This window comes from Phyllobates terribilis, unplaced genomic scaffold (genome assembly GCF_046119375.1).
Source record: "Phyllobates terribilis strain yellow unplaced genomic scaffold, ASM4611937v1 Scaffold_1__5_contigs__length_1240528914, whole genome shotgun sequence".
Classification (NCBI taxonomy): domain Eukaryota; kingdom Metazoa; phylum Chordata; class Amphibia; order Anura; family Dendrobatidae; genus Phyllobates; species Phyllobates terribilis.
This window is the reverse complement of record NW_027362761.1, coordinates 537405685-537424288: the sequence shown is the minus strand read 5'-3', so window position 1 is coordinate 537424288 and position 18604 is coordinate 537405685. Positions and strand designations below refer to the sequence as shown.

Sequence of the window (18604 nt, the reverse complement as noted above, 5' to 3'; positions counted from 1 at the left end):
AGCGGTTACTGATCGGTACCATCACTAGAGCGGTTACTGATCGGTACCATCATTAGAGCTTTCACTGATCGATATCATCATTAGAGTGGTTACTGATCGGTATCATCATTAGGGCAGTTACTGGTCGGTATCATCGCTAGAGCGGTTAGTGGTCGGTACTATAATTAGTGCGGTTACTGATCGGTATCATCATTAGAGTGGTTACTGATCGGTATCATCCTTAGAGCGGTTACTGATCAGTACCATCATTAGAACGGTTAGTGATCGGTACCATAATTAGTGCGGTTACTGATTGGTATCATCACTAGAGCGTTCACTGATCGGTATCTTCATTTGAGCGGTTACTGATCGGAAGCTGCTTAGTAAATTATGTGACGGCGCTTGATTAGTTCAAAGCACAAATACAATAAGACACAAGATCTTGCACTTTCACCGTGAGGGGGGGCGTGGAGGGTTCTGGAATTCCACAGCACAGAAGTTTGGACCCAACTCTTTCTAGAATGTCAGATCATTTAACCTGGCATTAGAAGCACTCTGTGCATTTTTGGTAATAGGTGATATTTAGTGAAATCATCAGTCTTGGGCTGTCCATAGTTTTCTTAAATAAAAATGGCAGCCCCAGACTTGTGATAAGAACTCTTTAGGGCTCAGACATCAGTGATATTTGTCATACGAGTACAGTCTGAGTTTCGTCATTATGGTTTTTAGCAGAGTTCTTCAGTTTGGTCAATGTCACACATGAATATCAGAGTTTCATCAGTTTGTCTCAGATAAATAAAAACAAAACTGATGGAGGTTTCTCAAGCTTCTCCTGTCGGCCTGTGAAAAACAGACAGGACAAGGATGACTGACTGCACCAATTTCACAGAGTTGGCCCAGCACCCGCTTGGAAGGTGAACGGGTTGCTGTGAGATGAAAATATTAGACATCTACGACTACAATAGGGACGTACCTGACCGTTACAAAGCATAAGCGGAGTCCTTCTCGTCAGGAACCGGATCTGGACTTTTCTCATCTGCCTTTAGTACTTTGAATGTACCAGGCTATCAGAGTGTAAAAAGGAGTGGAGTGACTCATAATAGGAATACAGTATGATATATGCATTTGTGTGAAGATGCTGCCAACCTGCCACCTCAGAAACAGTAGATGTAGGAACCTGGAAGAGAACTGGAACCAAAATGACACAAGACAAGTTGAACAGGATGAAAGCAGAAGTTAGCGTCACACGGGACATATGATCTGTTGTGATGCAGCAGAAATATAGAAAAAGTCACAGGGACCAGGGCAAGGTTAGTCATCACCTTGACTTGTAACAAATCAACTGTGAGAACAAGGCCTGCTCTGACTTACACATTGCTCCCAACTGTCCCGTTTTCGGCGGGACTGTCCCGCTTTGAGGGCTCAGTCCCGCTTCCCTTCACTGCTCAGCTGTTCTCCCGGTTGTGGAGGGTGGTGAGGGGCTTGCGGCGGTAGAGCAGCGAACACAGGTAGGAGCTGGCTGCTGCAGCTACCACGTGTACCCGCTGCTAAAGAAAAAGCATATTCACTCCTTTCCACACCCATGGGAGTGGAGAGTAGTAAATATTCATTCTTCTTAATAGCACACACTGTAAATCGCAGCCGCCGGCTTCCTGCAGCGGCTCCATGATCCTGTATGCCCGCTAATAGAGAGAATGAATAATCACTCTTCTCCGCTCCCATGGGCATAGAGAAGAGTGAATATTCATTCTCTTTAGTAGCGGGCACAGAGGATCGCGGAGCCGCAGCAGGAGTGAGCCGCAGCTTTGTGTTCTATTAAGGAGAATGACTATTTACTCCTCTCCATGCCCATAGTCCCTGCGTGGAGAGGTGTGAATATCCCCGCAGCTCACCTCTGTATCTGGAGGCGCATGGCGCTACATGCGCTGCATCGTCGTCCCTTTCTCTTCTTCAAAAGTTGTGAGGTATAGGCTCACAGCCAAACTCTACGAAATGGTGTTCAGAAATACAAGGCCATCATCGGAGGTGGATGCAGCAAGTGATGCAGAGACTTTACAGACTATAGGAGTTCCTGATTTTCGAGACCAAGATAATGACAGTGCAGACCTAATTGGAGAAACAGAACTTCGGTCGTGTGAGCAGAGGAGAACATGAGTTGTCTATCTAGGGCAGGGGTGAGAAACATTTTTTTATACCAAATGCATTTTGATACCATCCTTCAGGGACCGTACAAATCACACGCTACCACCCACAAAGTAGGTACTGATGCTGGCACTGATGTCAGGATGTAATCTTTCATTGCATGCGCCTCTAATGAACGCTGTGTGCACGTGCTCACGGAACAAGAAGAAACTAAAAAGTTGGCGGCCGTCAAAACAACTGCCGGCCCAAGCATTGCGGTTCCTGGGAAGCTGGGCTTGGGTTCCCTACCCGTGACCTAGGGATTGAAGGCAACAGGAGCATGTCAGTGGCAGAAAGAACCGTCTGCTGCCCAGACGCGAGACTTGCGGGTTAGTAGGAGTGTCTAGCTTGGCTTCTGTTAGGGCTTAGGGTGGTGACCGCCTTTACAAGTTGAAGCGGTCTGAAATAAGCCCATACGGATTTGACCCAGACACTATTGGCTGAAAGTCCATTGTATCCTTAAACTATAATATTAAGGACTGAGGCTCGACTGGATACCTGCTATGTAGATGAAATGCCTAGCTCAGAAAGGGGGCCCACACACCTGTTTGTACAAAGTACAAGAAACTACAGCAAAACCAAAGAAATTAGCTGGATCATAAGTTGGTATATGTGCAGGTGTCTGAACAGTCGGGCCGGTGTCCTGCTCTGCCCTTATCTACATTGAGGCCTGCTGACACAAGGTGAGGTTTTAATACTAGAGACAGGATAGGACAGTCCCGATTGGGTTCACCTTGTCGTGGTGGGATGGATTTTACACTTTTTTGATCAAAATAGTGTTAACCAAGTACACTATGTTATTTACATATACTATTACCATTTACTTACTACAGGGTTTATGAGAACTTAGGTTTTTTTCTTCTTTGGCTTTGTCTGTGAAAGGCCACAGTGTGAACGTGCTTACACATCGCACGTATACCAACTTATGCCCCGACTCATTTCTTTCGTTTTGTGTCAAATTAAATAGTAAAAGCGTGCTGATAGTTTTAGGTCATGTTCACATCCAGTGCTCTGGTTCCTCTTGATTATATAACATATTATACAGGACCTCTTTCTTCAACAGCTCCACACCTCCATGTCTACGAGTTATTGCAGACTAGAGGGGGTTTTCTTTTAGGTTTCTGGCTTTTTTTGATCAGCAGAAAGATAAATTAAAATTGGGTGTCACTCGACCATCCCAGGTTCAGCGTCCGCTCTGTGCTGCTGCTTTTGGCTCCCTCAGAGACATCACAACTGCAGAACACATCACCACTGCAGCCAATCACTGAACTCAGTGATTGGCTACAGCAGTGTTTCGCTTTTTAGTCGTGACGCCACCACTGCAGCCAATGACCAGACAAAGGAGCAGAGGTGATGAGCCGACACTGGACCTCAGGATATACGAGTAAAACACGATTTTATTATTTTATCCTCCTGCTGGTCTTAAGAAACTAGAAGCATGAAAGTGGAAAAACCCCTTTAAATGCCTTAAAGTGAATAGTGACAGTCTGTGGACAATAGTGCTGCTGGTTTTCAAATCCTGCAAAACCTCTTTTAAAGAAACAATACTAGTAAATGTCTTACGTTCCTAAAGTTCCTTCTGTGATAGCACAAAATAGTGATGGCATATGCCTATAGGGCAGTAAAGGCAATGGGAAAAGGGGGGGGGATGCGGCTGCATACTGTGAGGGGGAAGGGGGAATTGGCAGGAGGACATCTGATTGCTCTGAGCACACAGCTTTTATAAATCACAAGGAGCCGCACACTCAACAAGTATTTGAAAAGAAGACAAAAGATTCAATAAAAACACAAAGTTTGATGCGTAACGTTCACCGGCCCATTATGTTTTATTAATCTAACTACAGGTATAGTTCTACTAAATCAGACAGAAATCCTTATAGAGTGACCTTCATTTTAATTTTTATTTAATAAATTAAAACACATGAAAATAAGCAATTTTGTAATATATCTTATCAGAGAAATCTGCTTCTTTCTCCTCCTGGACTGATCTTTTATTCTCAATTCAGGAGTTGAAATCTGTATTCAGGAAAGAGACTCTCCCATTATTGAGATAAGAGATGACAGTTGGTACTTGTTAAATTCTATGGTGAGGGGGAGGAGTTAGAGGCAGACAGACTTTCGTTTCAGGAGAACTTGCAGCAGAATGTCTGCCTCTAACTCCTCCCCCTCCATAGAATTATAGAAGCACTAACTGTCATCTTCTTTCTTCACCGACTACAGATTTATCCCTAATTGAGAGTAAAAGATCAGTCCACGAGGAGAAAGAAGCAGATTTCTCTGATAAAATATATGACAAAAGCTTCTCATTTTCACGTGCATTATTGATTTATGAAAAACAAACTAACGGTTACTCTTTATACTTCCTTTTAAAACGTTCCAGTAGAAAGGAAGGCAGTTCTTACACCCAACATTAACATAAGAGAGTTTCCTTCTGGAGAAGGATTATATAGAAATGATAAACCGCTGCCGAGACTCCATGTAACAAGACCATTAGTCAGGAGGACGATTCGGCTGAGGGACATGAAATATTCATCCAAAGACTGAGATCTACAGAAGATTTCAGCAACTCGTTAGCAGCTTTGATAAATTCACCCAGAGAAGAACCTGCAACATTAGACATAAAATATATGAAAATAATTAAAATAAAATTCACCAATGCTCATCATCAGTGTCGGACTGGGATGCCAAAGGCCCACCAGTAACATTGACTCTGGGGGCCCACTATTCAACTACATGCAAGCACCACATTACCGTCATTCACAAATGTACCTACGCCTCTATATAATAAACTGCTTTTGTATGTACACAGCGAGTTATGTATATTCTACTCATACAGGAGGGTGGGGGGGCCTACCAGGGGATTCTCCGATTTCTCTGTGGGCCAGTCCAAATCTGCTTATGATTTACTACGCACATACCTATTTACACATGAATTTATTAGGTCTGTATGCATTTGATTTCATCAATCATATTTGACTAGAGATCTGTGGAAGGAAACAATCTTTAAAGAGAAGCTGAGCTAGGACTGTCATGGAGACATAGGCCAAGAATAACTTCTTATTAGATTTCTCTTTTCTTTGCTTTTAATCACAGAAATTGTGGCCAATAAGTAGCAGAAATAAAAAGGATTAAAAAATAAAAATGCTACTACAGGTGCAGGTATACAAAGTGGGCAGACAGTTACAAAGATCTCAGCAGTATGCCCCCTCCGATCTCACTAGGTCCATGAGCGTCAAATCTGCAGCATTTTCAAATACAGAAACGGTGCCGCTTTTCGTACCCATAATCACTAGAATGACATAAGGTGTAGCCCCAGGGCCAGTGCCCCCATTGCCATTCCTCTAACCACTTTCACTTGCTTGATACCTACCGGCTTTAGCTTTCACCAGGGCAATGGCCTTTGACTCCAGTAACTCCCATTCATCCCTCTGCTCCAAGCAGGAACTGTGAAGCCAGACCAAGGCCAGGATTGTGGCCCAAACCGACAGATCCATATCCTGTAGGGGAAAGTATTACCATCATCAGATTATTATATGTGTGATGTGTAGCGCTATATGCCATTATCTTCAGTGATGACCATGGTCACTATAGAACCACCAGAGATCTCAGAAAGTCAGTTGGATCATGACTTCCATTCCACGAGAACCTGTCACCAGCTCAAACATGGAGACTTTTTGCTCTTGTTTTATTCCCACTAGTCAAGTATTCCGTTTTTGTTTTTAAATCCTACACAGTTCCGAGGTATGGACTTATTTATTTAGTGTTGATTTTTATAGCTTTTCCAAGAGGGTGTGACTCATAGGATTTTTAGGGGGCGTGTATTTGGCTGCTCTGTACAATTACCCTGAGCCACGCCCCCTTAGTAAACACCATAAAAATTAGCATGGAATAAAAAGGAACATATCTCTGGAACTGTATGGCACATTTAAAAAAATACAACAAAAATACCCGAACACTAGGGAGCAGCGGGAAAAAAAACAAACTAGTAACTTATGACCTGGAAACAGGTTCTCTTTAAAGGGAATACTGCATGACACTTCGGAAATCTCATTCACTTTGCTTGTACTATAAAACGCTGCATATTTTCCACAACATCAGACTAGGAGCAGGGACAGAGGGATTAGTTGTGCCTCGCCGGAATCCAATATATCCTGTATTCCGCACAAATTGGCTGTGGCAGCGATAAGAGATGCTTTGTTTCAGACTAACAGGTATCCAGCAGACACAAATAAATTCATTGTTATGGCAGTTCAACATCTACTGATTACCAAATATTTTAAGTTTGATATATCATACACGTACAAGGTTGTCCAATGGGGGCGAATTTTTCGCCCTCACTGGCTAATATTTTTATGGCTCAGTGGGAAAGACAGTTTATACATAATTTTTCAAATCCATATTTAGAACATTTGGTGTTGTGGGGGAGATACATCGATGACGTTATTATTATATGGCGAGGTTCCACCAATGTGTCCCCCCACACTCCTTTGTCTGACTTCATCAATTATCTGAATGATAAATCAGGCAAACATTAGATTCACCTTTGAGGTTCATGGTGGAGAAGCTCCTTATTTAGATGTTGTGCTGATAGGTAGTATAAAATCAGGCACTATTCACACTACTCTATTTAGGAAACCAATAAGTGGCAATTCCATTTTACATGCAGATAGTTGTCATCCTCCACATGTGATACAGAATTTGCCAATAGGCGAGTTGGTGCAGGCTAAAAGTATGTGCTCCACGGATCAAGCATTAATTAGGAGAGAACTAGGGAGTCTCTGCTTGGTGATGAAAGCTGTGCAGCTAGGGTTAATGCACAGAACCCACACTATATGTGGTTGAAAATGTAACAACATTGTCGCACTAGTGTGCCCCGTATGATATTATATTCTTGACATGTAAATAAAATATTGAAGATTTTAAAGAAGAGACGCCTGGTGCTGGAACTTTTTTCTCTTTGTTATATTTTCCACAAATCTGTGAGGGTATAAGCAACAAGAACGCAATGTATGCATATAGTCTTCAAATGAATTGGGGGAGAGTCCGCGTGACTGATCAATTTATATTTATTGGGTGCCGGAGTCTATAGTAAATGGGGGGCACAGTGCTGGCTAATCAGTTTATATTTTGATTGATGCGTGGCTAATATATATTAATAGTGTAGTACATGGTTGTAGTCAGGGGCTCAGTATGGGGGGGGGGGGGGGGGAGACAAATGTACATATACAATATATGTGACCTTGTTATTTTCATGGTGGCAGTGATCAGTATGACAAAATGGGTCTTGGCTGGAAGATGTAGACATGAAGGTCTGACAAGATGGAGAAGAAATAGAAAATGGCTCTGATCAGACGAGACGTCAGCTGTCACTGGATGGAAGTATTTATTCTCTATACTGTGTGACGTGGAGTAATTCTGTTATTTGTAAAACAACTTCCCTTAGGCCACATTCTCACATTAATGTACTTTCTTGTTATATATAGCGCCATCCCTTAGTATAGAGTGTACGTTCTTGTTATACATTCCAGAGTTTCCTCTTATGTATAATGCCGTCCCTTATTACACAATATCCTCTATTTATGTATGGTGCCGTCCTTTATTATGTAACGTCCTTTTATGTGGAGTGTCGTCCATTTATTACATAGTATCAGCTAGTCATCTATATCACCATCCCTTACATTGAGTATTCTCAGCGCCCTTTCTTTATTACATAGAGTCCTCTTTTGTTAGATGTAAAATGACAGCTGATGGAGCAGCATCTGACTAGACCAGTGCATCAGCTGCCTGCATCACAAAAGAAGCTTTCCCATGTTCCAACAACAGTCATTTCAGTTTATATCTAACAAGATAAAACATTATGAAATAAAGACAGGGTGTTATAACAAGAATCCGATATGTAAGGTACGGTACTGTACATAACAAGAGGGAACTATGTAATAAGGGACGGCACTATATATAATGAGAGGAGAGTAAATATATATATTATATATATATGCTGTCCCCCTTATTACTGTGTAAGGGGTGGCAATATATATATCTATGCTGTCTGTGTCTTCCCATGGACCACACGATAATGTCCATGTGTCATTTTGGACACCTAACACCTCCACTGTGATTACAGGTTACTGACTGGTTGCCTTGCCAGGGGACTGGTGAACGCCTCCCGTCACCACCATCTTAGTATTCCAGTGAAGCCCAGCTTTATAGGAAATCATCATTTCCCCCATATGCTGCAATATTGTAGCAGGAATTATGAAAGAAAGTACTAAACCTGATGTCACAGAAATGGCTCAGTCTAGCAGAGGGAGGTACTACTTAGGAAAATGGACAGAACGCACAGCAAGCTCTACCTTCCAGTCAGCCATAATGTTTCAGCTCAATCCCAGCTATACAGGGTGGACTCTGTTTGGCTGCCCAAAGTTCTGACTTTACGGTTGCTTATTTCTGCCATCCACTCAAATAAAGATTACTCATTCACCCCCCCTCCCCCTCCCACCTTGATGGATGATTTGTGCTGTGGCCGTTTGCCCGAATAAGTACCGAGACCGCGCTCAGTCCAGCATGAGCTACAGGTTTATGTGCACTATAGTTACAGTATATATCAAGGTCACACTATATCCCATAGTTACGGTATGTACACCTTGCCATATCGTGCAGTAGTTACCTTTTGAGGGCAGCTTTCTTGGAAATCTCCTGAAGTTCCTAGGATTGATGCCAGCTCAGTGCCAGGTTTCCAGGAGCCATCTGCATTCTGCAAAGAAATCAGCCTGAAGAGTGCGGGGGTCTCCAACTTCTCAGGACTGTCATCTGTCATCAACAGCAAGATGGTTACATGTTGGTTTACCCCAAAACTGCACAATCTGGGCCAATAAACCTGTATAAAACCCATCTGCTCTTTGCTCCCCCTGGTGGCAGGCTTGTACTTAGGGAATTTCCATATTAAAAGAAGATCTCTCACTTGTCCTAAACATTTTTTTTTTTTTTTTTTTTTAATGGCAGAAACGGCGCTCTTCTCTTGAATCCAGCGATATTTTTCTTTTGTTCCTGTGACACACTCATTCTGTGATCTGGGCCCCTCCGTTCCCTGTATGTAAATCTTGTCTTATTGGTCAAGTGGGCGTCTTCCCACGCCCTCTTGACTACCAAGGTAAGATTTATACACAGGGAAGATCTCAGGAACCAGGAAGAGAAGAAACAAAACAAAACTAATCGCCAGATTCAGGAGAACAGCGGCATTTACACCAGGTAAGAACATTTACATAATTATGGCAAATGACTGGTCCGGCTTATGATTACTGTAATAACATGGAGTGGCATTATATGCTGAAAATTGTGGAATAATAATTATTAACTATTAAAGATATTCTCATTAGAATTTAAGAAAAAAAAAAAAATCTTAATACAGAAACAGTCATCTTCATAAAAACAGTGCCACTCTTCTGCAAGTGCTACAGGTGGTATTGCAGATCATCCCCTTTGAAGTAAATGAGGATGCATTGCAATACCATCCAGGACCTGTGGACAAGTGTGGCGCTAGTCCCCATAGGCGGCCAGGTGTCAGACTTACCAGCTGCTTGTCCTTCACCCTCTATCGTTAGTGTCTCGATCGCTGGCAGTGCCGCACATTCTGCAGTCCATAATATTGGACCTGCCATGTCACATAGTACCATAGGGACGGGCGCATAGTATGCTGCACCTGGGGGACAAGACATGGCACAAGCCATTGCTGGAAAGCAACAAAAGAAACCAAAGTCACTGATTTTAACCTCCATTGATCCATATCCTGCTGGATAATGTAAAAGCACAGGGCTGCTGTACCCTACCAACAGGAGGGTTGTATCTGCGCACAGGAGGAGTCTCCACGGGGGCCTTGGTGTCCTTGTTAACAGCCACAAAGGCCGTGAGTGAGGAGATGACGCCGGACTGTAGACTCGTCTCCAGGATCCTCTTCTTCACCTCCTCAGAGTCCAGGTCACTCTCCAGCCGGGAGATCAAATTCTTAGCTGCCAATCGATGGACAGTGGGTCTGTACAAGGGAATTCGAGACTAGATGACAAAAAGTGTAGGTACTACTTAAAGGAATTTGTTTTTCATAAATTAGTAGAAGTGACGACGACAAATGTTGTAATCGGCCATTATTTCTTGTCCACTCCCACTTTTTCTAGCCTAGGCCATTTGACTTTTTAAAACATGGCCATATCCTTTGGACTTATTAAAAATGGCTGCACGTTGCCACCAGTCTCCAAGTTCTCTCCCCCTGCAACATCTATACAGCGGCACATGCATATATAGATGTCACGGTGTTATTTTTAACCACCATGCACACATTGTGATGATTGATGGCAGAAACCTTATTTGGCATGATTTGCTACTTTATTGGCAATATTTAGCCATTCTATGTAAACTAAAGTAAAGCAGGTTACTGTGCACTTCCCCTTGAGAAAACAGGCAAAACGCGCGTCGGAGCAGCGTGGAGCGCTCTTGATCCTTGAGACATCATGGGTAAGCCATGTATTAGACAGTAATTTGTGCATCTTTCCTAGGGCATTCATGAATTGTCTTCATGGATTTCCTTTTCCTTTGTCCATATATTTAATATTATGAATCTGATGTGATTTGTTTTTACCCTGTGATGTACTATGGGCTATTGAAGTTTCTCCTGTTCTTTTTTTTTCCTCCTTATTAGACCATTACTATATGTACATATGACATTTTTAAATATATTTTTACAAAATATTTTATTTTAATTCATTCTGGTGGTTTGTAGCTACTTGTCCTTTTTGGTATACTATAGAAGTCTATGCAGAGAAGACAGGGAAAAGCCGGAGGGAATCAGGAGAAGAGACAGAGAAACTGGTGAGGCTTCTAGAAAAGGAAGACATTTCTGATAATATGATGTACATGGATAGCGTTAACACAAAAACACATACACACACTTATTCTGAAAAGTTACCTGAAAGTTCAGTTACATTTTAAAGGGAATGAGCAATCAGAAAATGAACTATTGCTTTAGTTTTTTTTCTGTTAAACATATTAAACAATTCATAGTGATTTTTTATTTTGATAAATATCAAAATAATTATTTAAGATTTAATATTAATGAATTATCAATTGTAATTGCTAAAACAAACAAAAATAGAAACCTTTCAGTTTTCACTTTGGCTGCCAAACTTAGTCTGATACTTCCTGTTCTGAAGAGATGACTTTTCAGCAGTCTCTATCTATATATCTATATATATCTGAATAGGTGATGTCACAGGTCACCTTCTCGCCCTCCCTGTGCTTTGTACAGAGCATGCCTAGAAAACTCCCCATTAGAAGTCAATGAACTTCTCTAGCAAACCATGGCCCATAAATCTGCTCTTACATCTCTCCGTTTGTTGCCAACTGCATAAACATGCAGAAAATAAAAGGAAAAAAAAAAATAAATAAAAAATTCCAAAATCAGAATAAATCAAATAAAAAAAAAACAACAAAAAAAAAACACACCAGTATCTGCTATTCATGAGCATTCTTTCTAAATGCATATTGCTGTTATAGGTTTTAGGACAGCTGCATAGAAAACAGGCTGTGAGTTTTAATGCTGCTGCTTGATCCAACTGTGATGCATCCTGCAGCACTCACATCACAGTGAGAATCAAGGAAAGTGTTTGAAGGACAAAACGAGCCCCATCCGTTTGATGTTGGGTGAGTATATGGAGCACCATTATGTATACCACGGCTACATCCACGTAAGCAGCAATCAGACTCACTGACCCTGGCGCTTACCTTTCTTTGACGTTGGCCTTTAAAGAGAATTTTAATTGATTTGTGAGGGTCTTGTCTTTATACTTGTACTGAAGAGAAACGTCACCTTCGTCTTCCTCCTTCAGCTTCAAGACGTAAAAGAAAAAAAAAAGTGGTTCAATTCAGAGTTTTGGGCTGATAGCACCTCCTGTATGTCCCATTAGGGACTATGGACCCATTACCAATATAAAGTCCTCATCTCCTCTTATCAGCATCCCACTTACCTTCCCCTTTAACACGGCATAGATGATAGATCGCTGACCTCGAAAGATCGCTGTGGGGGTCTGAGAAATTAAATTCACTTCCACATCGGGAGGAAGGGTCCATTTTATGGAGACATCTTTTACGGTGGCCTGCAAGGCACACTTCAAGGCTTTGAGAACCTGGAGATGAGAAACACAGAACCAGTATCAGAACTAGAGCTTGAAAATACAATCCACTTTCTGCCCTGTCCAATCAAAGGATCGGGCTGCTGTTCTATGCTTTATACTGCAGCTGCGCTTCATCAAGCACCATTATGATAAGGACTTAAGCTTAGGTGCATTTTTTTCTAAAACCACCTGATACCCCATCAGAGGCTCAGTGTGCTCCTCTATTCTTTACATTGCAGCACGGTTTGTTTAGATTGGCTCCTGTGTATAACCAGCAGGAATTTAAATATATTGGGAGCTAATTTATATTATCATTACCAATGAAGATGGACAGGTCAGAGATAGAGCATTAGATGCATGTCAATCAGATCAGGGGATGTTCCCCATGCTTTACACTGCATCTCCACTAATTGAGATGGGCTGCAGTGTATAAGCAGCAGGAAGTGAACACACAGGGAACTATTTTCTGTTACTACTACAAGTTGGACATATTAGAGATTTACCTTGGGCTGCAACCGGTCTTTCCCAGTGATAAAGTCATATGTTCCATTTGCCACCCGTGAAACCCCTTTAATGAGCGCAGTTGAGGCCCCTTCTCCAATGCCGAATGTGAAGCACCTGATCAAAAGGAAATGTTCAATTCATACATGGTTCATCCTCAAAACCAGGCCCGAGGTGGATTTACCTTGCCAAGAAGAACGGCTCCAAGGAACAGGTCTACATCAGTGGACTCCAGTGGTTGCAAAACTACAACCCCAAGGTAAAGGCCTTCGGGGCATGCTGGGAGTTGTGATTTTGCAATCGCTGAGAGCCATGGTTTGGGGGTCGGTATTATACAGGCTGTGGATGTCTCATTACCTATGACTGTGTGAATTTCGCTGGACTTCGCTTATCACTTCTTTAGTGTTCCCAACTTCTCCATCAGTGAAGATAAAGAGCTGCAGAAGGAGAAAAGGGGCAATGGTGACTAATGCCGGACAACAGTCACATCCATTCGTTCTAATGGTCAGCGAGGTCTCCAGTTATCACAGTCACAGCTTTTTATGGGAAAACCCCTTTAATTTCTGTCAGTGCTTCAGGAAACTCTCTTCGGAAAAGTTAACATGTATTAGGTAGTTTTTAGCTGCAACATCCTCTGCTGGTTCTTTTCTGATACAGATCTCCAAATCCCGAGCCTAGTCCTAGAAAACACACTGGCTTTTCACAGCAACCACTAGAGGGAGCTCACTGCATACTATGATCGATTATATGCATTGTAGTATGCAATGAGCTCCCTCTAGTGGTGGCGGCAGGTAGCCAGGAAGCAGCAGGGGTGGGGGGCTTGGACCAAAAATCGGTAACCTTTTGAAGGTTTCAAGCCACTTTAATATATGGCAGGAGGTGTTGAGCCACACCAAATCATAAAAGTCAAAAAAACTATTAAAATTACACCCTTACTCTTGATGCTAGGCATTTGATTATGGTACTAGCATCAAGGTCTATTCATGCTATGAACTCCCTGGTCCCTCTAATGCCTGCGCTCTTTAAAGAAAGGCTCACGGATGCCTTATTGGCAAATGAATATTACCTGTCTGGGATGATCTGGTCTTCCTGCTGTTTTGTAGATTTTTTGTAATGGTTCGAGGATCTCAGTCCCTCCCAAGTCTGCTTGCATTTGGTTCACCTTTTCCACAGCATCATCTAGTGATTGCTGTGTGTATTCAATGCTTTCTCTATGGAAAGAATAAGACTTTGGTATGCCACATCAAGTATGGTTACACCCACAATATAGCCCTACAAAATCTTAGCCAGAGATGTCAGTATTCCAGAACGAGCCTGGTAATCTCTTTACAATGTGCAATGACAGTGCGCTCTCCTGCCAGCTCGTTACTTCTCATCAAAGAGAGCGCACTGTCACTGTGCACTGAGAAGAATATGGCAAAGTGACAAGATCCTACATCAGAATCTACAACAGACTCATGCTCAGTAGTGCAGGGACTAGTCCAGCCCCTGAAACGGACGATGTCACTGATGACGCTTCATTTCAGAGAGGGGACAGGAGCTGTGACAGTGACCGCAGCCTCTGTCCCCGGATAATGACTTGATTGAGAATCCCAGTGCATGCTGGGATACTCAAACAAAGCTTTAATCACACAGGAAGTAGTAAAAAAAATTAAGCAGTTCTCTCTCTGTGCTAAGGATAGGGAATTTTTAAATAAAGTATATTAGAAAAAAAGATTAGATCATAACATTAAATAGAGATTTAGGACTAAACAAAATTTTAGTTTCAGACCAGCCCTTTAATATATGCGAATTTGTTCTGGAATATGACTAGTGTGTTTGCCAAAAGGGTCACAACATAGTCAGATCTAGGTCAGCCTTTTTGGACCTCATCAGCACAGGGTAGGAGTAAGGTTTAGCTCAAAACTCCTGGGCCCAAATGCAAAAAGTAATTTTTTGAGACAGCAGGGTACAACTATTATAGCTACAGCTCAGGCATAGGTGATCTAGTAATGTGAACGCTCTAGTTGTATTTCACATTGCTGATCAGATTACCCTGTCCTGTGCCGGCGAGGCCCATGAAGCTAGGGTTCACCGGTCGCTGCTGGGGTTCTTTCATTGTCCAAGACATGTTGAAGATTTTTTTTGTCACATCTTACTCTTCCTTACAGGAGATATGTCGTATGGTGACTTTCTTAATAGGCGGACACGTAAATAACACTTTAGGACTGGTTTACTTGGGTGGTGTAGTTGAGGGGGAGGGTGAGATGCACTTGCTTTTTTTTCTCCCACGAGGAGAAAAGACAAACTACATTTTCATATTTTCTAATTCTCCTCAATATTGAGGCTGTTAATATCTCACCTCAGTATCATTACCAGAGATATTGGTACTGTTCCATTCACTAGACACCGTACATTCCCGTGTTACATAAAACTTTTGGGATCCCAACATTGGGTCTGAATTTGCTAGTTCTCATGCCACCAGAAGTCCAAAAGTACCCAACAGGTCTTACTAGGAGACCTGACCGACAGATGCTCTAGCTCCATGAGCCTGATGTTAGTAACCAGCTGACCTCTATCCACTCAGTAAACCAGATGGAGGGGGTCTAACTGGGAGGTCAATCCCTCCAGTGGCAAAAACCCTATTCCTTAGGCCCAAAACATAGTTAGAACTCCAGCTTCCATAAATCCAGCTTGGCTCACTTGCTGCAAGATTCAGTCCCGATGTAGACATCCTAGATGCTTCACCTGTCTTGGAATTGCGTGACTGGCAAAAAGATAATGAAAAAAGTACCACAGAGATATTAAATCTACAGTTTACTTACGAGAAGAAAGACTCAAAGTTGGACCCAAAACCGTAGATATTGAAGTAACATCCAAGGGGCAAACTCTTCAAAAGAAGAACCAGGGTCTCCTGGAGATGGTTAAAGGATAGAAAAAAAAACAGGATTAGCAGCTCATGTGTCCTGATACTTTGGTGCAAATATATCAACCTGGATTCTTGATTGTTTATCCAACTTAATATTGCCTTAACTACAATAGTAGCAAACCTTAAGTGTGTGTGCACACATCGGTATGGGCTTTGAACACACTATACTTTATGCTGCGTCCAAAGCGCTGCACGAAGTTGAATCCGCTTGTGTTCATTGAACCAAGCGGATTCACCGCAATCAATACATTGTATTGATATAATTTATCTTGCGGAGACTAGCGACTCCGCAAGAGAAATTATAGGGATTTCTACAAATCCCATCCACTATGCTGTAACATCTGGCTGCTGTGGTTTTCACGCTGCGCAAGTGCGCTGCGTCCAATCCGCAGCGATTACTAATCGTGGGCACGTACCCTAAAAAAGGAGTTTACCATGATCATAAACCATCATATGTAAAAGATCCTGATTTTTCTATTTTAGGCTTACCCATGTAGCCTGATCAGTGGTCTACACATTTGCTTCCACCACATGTTTCATCCATCAGCATCTCCTGATCTTGTAGAGCATGCGCAGTGTATGTTAAGCATCGCTCATGACACTTATGTGCCAATCAGAGTATTCATTTGATCCGGGCACATAAAATTATTCAATGCCTACACCCTGGCCCAGATCGCTTCTTCAGTGAGTACAAGCAAGGAGTCACATTAGATTTTCTATCATTTTGCTACTGCAGACTGTCTGTAAGTACTTTATCAAGGTGAGTGGTCTACAAAAATGGTACAAAACCCATCAGAGCTGCTTAGACAGCCCTTTTCTCCCTCCTCCCTTCGCTCAGTGTTAGAGATAGCACCAGGAAAAGGGGGTTATACACAGATCTTTATAGTGTGGAGAAATGAGGAAAGCACATGAAGAAAAATAAGTGCAGGATAGAAGCTGTGTTGACATAGGAGTAGTGAAGAGCACAGCACCCTGAATACACACAGACCTCCCCCAGTCCGTATAACTGGGAGAGACGATCCCAAAAGAGAAAAAGGTCAAACTTGGATTAGGCGACCATAGCTTTTAAAGTATATTTAAGTTCTTCTCTGCTGTCATGTGCACAGACCTTAGCACTCTGAATACGTGGTTGAGCATTTGGTTCTGAATTCATTGGACACTCCATACTCCCAGACCGGTCCACCACAAAGATAAACTCTCCACATGCTGATTGTTCCTGAGTCTCCGGGAAACCAGGGTAGAAATTCAGCATAACAACAGGGTCACCCATGATGGAGCCTTTATGATGAAAAATCAAATTATTGGTTATTTTATGGTTTACGGTTCAGGGATTTAGAAAAAAACAAACAAAAAAAAAAAAAGCCACATTGGAACTTCCAGGAAAGGAGTCCCCAGATCCACACCCCAAGTGTAGTCTCCCTAAATCTCCTTTTTATTCTAGAGGAATCCATCTTGAAGAATAGCGGAGAATCATTGTTCAGTTTTCCTTCCGTGACCCACCTGCTTCAGCATCAGAAATCCCATCCTCCATCGCTACATTTGGCTTATTCACCTCGGAGAAGTAAGCCAGAAGCTGCACGTCTCGGTCAAACTTATGTCCCTCAGCCAATGACACCTGCGGGAAAAGTATGAAACGGAGAGAAGGGTTATGTTCATGGCAAATGTATAAAATTAAGAAAACAAAATCAGTAAAGATCTACAGTACATGGATATTGTCCTTAGTTATAAACTCACCTCAGCCTCGGTTTTGTCATCTTTGGTATATTTCAGAGGTGTGAGGTCACAGCTAGACTCAATCTTCGTTATACCATATGCAGACCGAAATTTAGCCGTCAGGCTCAGTGTGTATGGGATCTGACTTAGCGGCAGCTCTGGCAAAGTGGCAGTCACATTTACTTTTTGACCTACAGAAAGAGGAAAATAAAATAAGTTAAAATAAAAGTGCATTGATTATTCTTCAATTTCACAGCATTCCCGGCTTGTTTCAGGTCTACACAGAGCTTGGTCTATTGTTTTGCTTTCTGATGTCTTAAAGTTGTCTATACTAAAATGTTAGCTAAGGTTACAGTCGTGTGACATGTCCAAATGCTGTCCATTTCTTTCCTCGGACAGCACACTGACCCACAGAGTTTGATTGATCCATATACATGTAAGGAAGTGGAGGTGCTGCCCACACCCCTTGAAGATGTGACGGCTATATAATGCATTGTACGCTGTTAAACCGGATATTGTCTATTTGGTGAAATGTTGAGGTGTTAATTTTCTGCCTAGCAACAGCTAGTTGCTACAGATAGAGTTAATAGCTGGGACTAGCCCAGGATAGGAGGCGTTATATTGGCACTAGCTGAGGCAGATTTCCTGTTATGACTCAGATAGAGCCCAGCAACCAGTAGTGAAAGACCCAAGGTCTGATAGCTTGCAGACTGACATGCTAAAGAGTGTTGTGTGCAAGGAAGAAGGACATCATATACTGCGTCCTGAGGAAACGTGAGGAGAGATATTGACGGATTGGAGCCCAGACCAGAGAGGCCATTTAAATGGTACAGTACTTCGCCCAGAGAGGAATAGAAGGACCACTTAAAAGGGGATTGAAGTCAGAGGGAACTGTATCAGAAGGACGCTAGCGAACAATTCTATACATTGAAAGGAAGCCATGGTCACCATAATGGGACATGAGTTGTGTTACAGAGAACAGTAAACTTTCAAGGTTCTAGTGAGGAGTTGCACAGACGTACCTCGAGCAGTGAGATCCTCATTAGTCAGTTGGGAACTTATAACTAAGGGGCCATAGCGTTACACCTCGAGCCATGCGGCCCACACATGGGAAGACTGAGCTTCCCATAAGAGTTTGCTGGACAGTCATGATATGCAGGATTGT

The 18604-nt window shown here is 42.3% G+C and overlaps 1 protein-coding gene across 2 annotated transcripts in view; it reads right to left on the bottom strand.

Annotated features, from left to right (window-relative positions):
* Positions 1-4555: 4555 nt before the first annotated feature.
* Positions 4556-18604, bottom strand: part of LOC141268775 (von Willebrand factor A domain-containing protein 5A-like) — a 60602-nt gene continuing 46553 nt past the window's right edge. For both annotated transcript variants that reach the window (XM_073680351.1, XM_073680352.1), the window contains exons 5-18: positions 17461-17630; positions 17227-17341; positions 16835-17004; positions 15623-15711; positions 13885-14029; positions 13176-13255; positions 12821-12935; positions 12171-12329; positions 11929-12032; positions 9984-10186; positions 9728-9886; positions 8825-8967; positions 5531-5657; positions 4556-4764 (exon numbers count right to left, since the gene is read on the bottom strand). In XM_073680351.1, the coding sequence (XP_073536452.1) occupies positions 4655-4764; positions 5531-5657; positions 8825-8967; positions 9728-9886; positions 9984-10186; positions 11929-12032; positions 12171-12329; positions 12821-12935; positions 13176-13255; positions 13885-14029; positions 15623-15711; positions 16835-17004; positions 17227-17341; positions 17461-17630 (1889 nt within the window). In that variant the 3' untranslated portion in view covers positions 4556-4654. The remainder of the gene's footprint in view (positions 4765-5530; positions 5658-8824; positions 8968-9727; positions 9887-9983; positions 10187-11928; positions 12033-12170; positions 12330-12820; positions 12936-13175; positions 13256-13884; positions 14030-15622; positions 15712-16834; positions 17005-17226; positions 17342-17460; positions 17631-18604) is intronic.